The sequence below is a fragment of the Falco biarmicus genome, chromosome 6, assembly GCF_023638135.1.
Source record: "Falco biarmicus isolate bFalBia1 chromosome 6, bFalBia1.pri, whole genome shotgun sequence".
NCBI lineage: Eukaryota > Metazoa > Chordata > Aves > Falconiformes > Falconidae > Falco > Falco biarmicus.
Window position 1 is genome coordinate 12229209 of NC_079293.1, and position 6146 is coordinate 12235354.

Sequence of the window (6146 nt, forward strand, 5' to 3'; positions counted from 1 at the left end):
CGTTTGGCAAGGATGGGGGGTGGGGTGCGTGTAACGGAGAAAAGGTTCAAAAGGAGCCGTGGGGACCCGGTTTCCAAACATGGCACCTACCCACACCCCGCGCCCCTCCCCGTGCCGCCGGCAGCGGGATAACCCCGCGCCCCCTCCGTCCCGCCGCCACGCACGCACGCACGCTTCCCCTCGGTAACGAGCGGTGCGACTAATTGCATTTATTGCCTAATTACGAACGCCCCGCTGTCCGCACAGCGAGCCGCCTCCCGGCCGCTGCCGCCCCCCCCACCCCCCGGAGCAGGCGACCGGCGGCCCGGAGGCGGCGGGAGGAGGGAGCGGCGCGGGGCGGGGCGGGGGGTGCCGGGGCGGCGGTGGGGGCGGCCGCCCCAGCCCCGCGGGGGGCGGTAGCGGAGGCCGAGCCAGGCGGGGGCAGCACGGCGGCCGCGGAGGCTCCCGCACGCAGGGAAACCCCACCCAGCGGCCCCTCCTGGCAGAGGCGGGGTTTTGGGGACCCCAGAGGAATCCCACCTCGCCCCTCACCCCCATGTCGGGCTCCCCCATGTCGCCCTGCGCCCGCCCTGCGCCGCCGGCTCCCTCGGGGCGGGGGGGCCGCCGTCCCGCTCCGTCCCGCCGCGCCGGGCTCCGCCGGCAGCGCCGCCTCGGGAGGGGCTGCCCGGAGAGGGGGCGGGGGGCGACGGCCGGGGAAGAGGAAGTTATGGGTCGGGAGCGGAGCGGGACCGGGGCTCCGCAGCGCCCGCCGCGGCGAGGGGTCCCTGCGGGGCGGCCGCCGGGCAGGGCGAAGCCGGGCGGCCCTGGGCACCGGCCGGCTCCCTCTGTGGCAGCGCCCGCTCCCGCCCGCCGGCGATCGGCGCATGAATGAGTGCCCGAATGAATGAATGACTGGCGTCTGCTTACTTGAGCATGGCCTCTTCTTTCTCTTCCTCTTCTTTCTGCCGGTCCATCACTGCCATGATAATGTTCCTCTCCTCCTCTGTCAGGTGGCTCAGGTCGGGCAGCTCATGCATCGGGGGGGGCACCGTGGGCGGGCGAGGGCCGCGGGGCCCCACCGAAGAAGACATTTTCTCTCCGCCGCTCCCTTACACCTTCTACCTTTGCACGGCAAGCCCGGCCAGCCTCTCCTCCGCCCCTTCACAGTGTAGTCCTCCGAGCAGCAGCAGCCGGCAGCTCTCTGGCAGCAGCGGAGGAGGCGGAGACCCAGCCTTTCATGGTTGCTTGCATCCACCCCGGCCCGGCGGCTGCTGCCGCTTTGCTCCCTTTGTTTCCGCGGCTTCAGGGAGCTCGGGGGCTGCCGTGCCGCCGCCCGCAGCCCATCCTCCCGGCGGTGGGCGTGCGGGGCGGGGGTGCCTTGGCGCGGAGGGCTCCCGACCGCCGCTGGCGGGCTGCGTGCGGGAGGCGGGAGGGGGGCGGTGCGCGCCGCGGGCCGGCCGGGAAGGGCGGGTGCTGCCGCCGCCGCCACCGCCGCCGAAACGCTCCGCCGCCGCGAGCCTGGCGCTGGGAGGAGGGAGGGGGGTCGGGGCCGGTGAGGCGGAGTCCGGGGCGCGCCGCCGCCGCTGTCTCACGGGCTGCCGGCCCCGGCCCCTGCCCTGCCCGTGCCGGCCGCGCCTCTCCCCGCCGCCCGCTCGCTCGTCCCGCGGCCGCACGGTCACGGCGCGGGCCACGGCACCCCGCCCTCCTCGCCTCCTCCCGGAGGCTTCTGCGCCGCAGGTCGGGGCCGGGAGCCGGCCCGCGTCCCCGCCGGGGCTGCCGCCTCGCCCCGGGCAGGGGCCGCCTGTGGGAAGGGCTGAGCAGCGGGGGAGCCGCGCTGCGGGCTGCCCGGGGCGCCGGGGAAGCCCTGGGCTCCCGGTGCTGCCGCCGCTCCCGCGGGCGTGAGCCGGGCCCGCCCCCGCACCTGGGGCTCGGGCGGCAGCCGCAGCCCCCTTGCCTTGGGCCGGCATTGTCGCCGCACGGCCGTCCCCTCCTTGGCGTCCCACGCTCCACCGCTTTCTTCATAACGCGGCTCCCCGCACTCAGCGGCACCCATGCCGCGGCCCCCCCACACCTCCCGCGGGGTGGCGAGCGCTCTTGACTCTCCTCTCCCATCAGAGCCCTTTCTTCGCCGCCGTGACCCACCAAAACTGGCCACGAAAGGTGCCACGGTGCCGACTGTTCAGCTGAAGGGGGCACGCACAGTGAAACAAAACCCCGCTTCCAGAGAGACCTTCCCTGTCAAGTTGTGATCTACCAGCTCTGAGCAGCTTGGTTTGGGGGAGCTGATAACAGACACCACGGCCCTTCTCTACAGGAGATCATCTGCGTGTAATCCGCTGGCCAGAAACTGATGCCTATGGCTCTGAAGGGTCCCTCACTCAACGCGTGCCTGTCAGTGACTGAAACCGTTCAGGCTACTTAGAAATGCAAAGCTGAAATACAGAGAAAACTGCACTTTCAAATAAAATGTGAACTACCTCTAACACACGCTGACACTGAAGACCTCTTCAGTCATGCTTCTGCCGAGGTCACAGCATGGAAACAGCTCTGGTTTCTAGAGAGATCGTCTGATGGGCAGGAACCAAAGGGAAAAAAAAAAATCCATGCTGGCAGTGTGCAATGCTTCTTGCTGCCAAATTTGCCGGGTTTGGAATAGGGAGAGGGACCAGCTTTCAGCCAGCCACGCTAATACCTCTTGCACAAATTCTGAGAGCTATGAACCTTTGCGACCCTTTGAATTTGAGAGGAATTACTGTAGCCATCTGCTTGTGTCCACCCAAGAGATTTTCCGCAGGACACAATTTGATAACACAAATTAAAAAGAAAAAAAATAATAAGCGCTACTGTGACCACCAGAACTTTTGAGTGGTAATGTCCAAGTCCAGCTCAGAAAGTGAAGTCTCTCAACTCTTCCAGCACATGAAAGAAACGGAAACATGAATGACCGACAGATGGCTGAGAAGAGATTACAGTGGTGTTAATAAGCAAAGCACTATGAAGGGCTGGTAAATATCATAATGTCACACTCAGTTAAAGACACAGGCCCTCCCACTAACTCGTGTGGTGATTTGTCCCAGGGCCTTGCCATGTTATTGCTACTAGATGTAATCCTTCTAGCTAAGTACTAACAAATCAATAAAATCACTTCCCACCATCTGTGACTGGCAGGGAAGATAGCCTTCATGTTATAGACTGATGCTAAAGAATTTATCTGTTCATTACCAACAGGCAAAAAGTATGGCAGCTATCTCAAAACTGAAGGAAGCATGACTGAAAAGAATAGGATGAAGAGATGGTGAGGTACCACCATATGTTTAGTATCAGAAACAACTAAAACATGACATGACATGACATGAATGGTAATACTAGACACCATGATTATGTTCTTATAGATATCCATAGCTAGTCCACACTCCTTCAGATAATTTAGACCCATGTATGCCATGTGAAAGATGTAGCTTAAGTAACTACAAGAACTAATTCACTAGAGCAGTGGCCCTGGTGTTGAAGAGTTGCTGCTTTAAGCCTAGCCTAAACAAAATATTAACGGTCTAAGACCATAAGACCCAAATGTCTCCAAAATATTTTTTATGAAGAAAATATTACATGAGATTAAGTTATCCTACTCACCTTTCTGCTTATTAATTACTGACACAGTCATGTATGTGTCTGTTCTGCTTTATTGTATTAATTGTTGAATGCAGGGTCAAGCATGTGAATTCTTACTGCTGTGTGTGAAATGCAAAATGAACACAAATAGTACAAGGGGTTTTTATATATATAGTTTCTTATAACTTAAGAAGTAAAGCTGAAATTACTCTTGCAGAGTAATGGTTAAAAAAAATATTACAGAAGTTGGAGTGTAAACTTGCATCAAGCCGTATTGTGAACAAACGGTGTTACTGAAAAGCACAGAATCACAGGATTTAGGGTGGAAGGCACCTGTGGAGGTCATCTGGTCCAGCCTCGCCGGTCAAGCAGGGTCAGCTAGAGCAGGTTGCCCAGGACTGCATGCAGATGGCTTTTGATTATCTCCAAGGATGGAGACAGCACAGCCTCTCTTTGCAACCTGTCCCAGTGCTCACTCACAGTAAAAGTGTTTTCTCATGTGCAGGCCAGACCTCCCGTGTTTCAGTTTGTGCCCGTTGCATCTTGTCCTATCACTGAGCACCACTGAAAAGAGCCTGACTTAGTCTTGCTTCTTTATTCACATTGGTAAGACCCCTCTGAGCCTTCTGTTCTCTGGGCTAAACAGTCCCATCTCTCTGCCTTTCCCCATACAACATGCTTCAACCCCTTAACTATCTTCATATCCCTTAACTATCTTCAATGACCTTCTTCAAAGTATGTCAATGTCTGTCTTGTACTGGGGAGCCATGAACTCCAGATGTGGCTTCACCAGTGCCAACTAGCTGGGAAGGCTGACCTCCGTCAACCTTCAGGCAATGCTTTTCCTAGTGCCTACAAAGTCTTAGGCACAACAAATGATTTTACATTATTTTTTCACAAAGGCAGTAGAATTTCCTGGAGAGACATATAAGAGAAACCATAAAAGTAATCTCATTCTTCATAGGGCTACATGAAGAGACTGAGCTCTTACTGTCAGAACTTCAAACATTCAGTGGTCATTTTCTGATTTGCCCGCGTTTGTTTTGTAAAGATGAAATATCTGACTCTGTCCTCCAACGAACAATGTGTGGAAAGCCCAGCCTAGTTCAATGCATTGTTTCCAGAAGCTGCAACGATACAGGAGAGCCTTAAAGAGAATTTCATTGCCTGGTTACTAAGAATACCCCCTGCTTAGTAACATCCAAAGTCTTGTCACTGACAGGCATCCTATTAACTCCATTTCTCTGAAGTCCTGTCTAGGGAAGACTGCTGTGAAATCTAGAAATGGAATATCAATATAGCTATTGTCACATATCAGGTAAATTAATTCCTTAAACTTGAGAAGCCAGTTATTATAACAGAATCTGTGATCTTTTCTTCTCGGTTCATAATGACAATACCCCATGCATGACAGATGCATATTTCTTTATGATTCTAGAACTTGCCTCAATCTTAGGAACTTTCCTTCTCCCCTATATCCTCCTTTCAGATTGTCCAAAGGCCACTTTTTACATTTCTTAATTACAACAATATTTCCTTTTCAAGCTCTTTTCATTAGCCTAGCTGTGAGCAGTCGTGATTGTCTGTTTTCTTGCTTGAGGCAAACTGAAAGAAACTGGAAACAAACAATGCAGAGGGTTTTCCTGTTGTCTCTTCCCTAGAGGAGTGGTGCTCATTCTCAGCCTGACGGGACACTGGGGATAGTGAAAGCTGTGGAAGAGTTTTCAGTCTGAGCGGGGGGTTTGCTGTCTGAGGGACAGTCATGAAGGATGAAATATTCTGTAACATCAAGGGCTCAATGTGATTTCTCACAATAGGTTGGTAAAAATGGGACACTGACTTCTCTCTCACCTAAGAAGTTGAAGGAATTAAAAAATTTCAGGCACACCAAATTCACAGTAAAATACCTTCTATTAACATTATCAGGATTTTCAAGTACAGTTTTTGTTTTGGCATCTGATTCGTGATTTTTCATTTCTTTAAGTTTGGTGGCACTGCAGTATTTTAAGAGAGAAGGAGGTCACAACTAGTTCTAGTATGAGAAGAAATGGAAACAGTCCTTTTCAAGGCAGACAAAACCCACTTGCATAAAGGGAGTTCATTTCAGGCAGGGATTTCAGGGCATGTTCTGAACAAGATCTGTTATTATGCATAATTTTATGAGTGCCTACAACCTGCAGTGATTAGTGTCTTAAAAACAGTCAGCCAGAAGTCTTGGTCTTCTTTCAAGTTTATTTTATTATTTAAAAACCAGAAAAAAAATCCCTCTGATCAACAAACTAGCCATTCCATTGGCATCAAACCTTATGAAGCCTGGTTTTGGATGACAGTTTTGGATTCTCTTGTGTCAAATAAAGCAGCCAAGTTCACACTTCCACCTGGTCTTCAGCAAGTGCACTAATCTGACTCTTCTCTGTCTGGCTGCTGGTCTTCATAAAACCTGCAGAGGCTCAGTGGTTTTAGACCTCTCTCTTTTTGTCAGGCTTATTTGAAATTGGTCAAGAGATTCAAATGTTATTACTGGAGTACTGACAGGAAAACAGCATGACTGAATAGCT

At 53.5% G+C, this 6146-nt stretch overlaps 1 protein-coding gene across 45 annotated transcripts in view; it reads right to left on the reverse strand.

Moving 5' to 3' along the window:
* Positions 1-1655, reverse strand: part of RIMS1 (regulating synaptic membrane exocytosis 1) — a 335801-nt gene extending 334146 nt beyond the window's left edge. For 12 of the 45 annotated variants that reach the window (XM_056342347.1, XM_056342344.1, XM_056342365.1 and 9 more), the window contains exon 1: positions 907-1634. In XM_056342347.1, coding sequence (XP_056198322.1) covers positions 907-1070 — 164 coding nt within the window. In that variant the 5' untranslated portion in view covers positions 1071-1634. Of the gene's footprint in view, positions 1-906 lie in introns of all 45 variants that reach the window. The other 33 variants (XM_056342392.1, XM_056342374.1, XM_056342369.1 and 30 more) reach the window with 6 other exon arrangements.
* Between the last annotated feature and the right edge of the window lie 4491 nt (positions 1656-6146).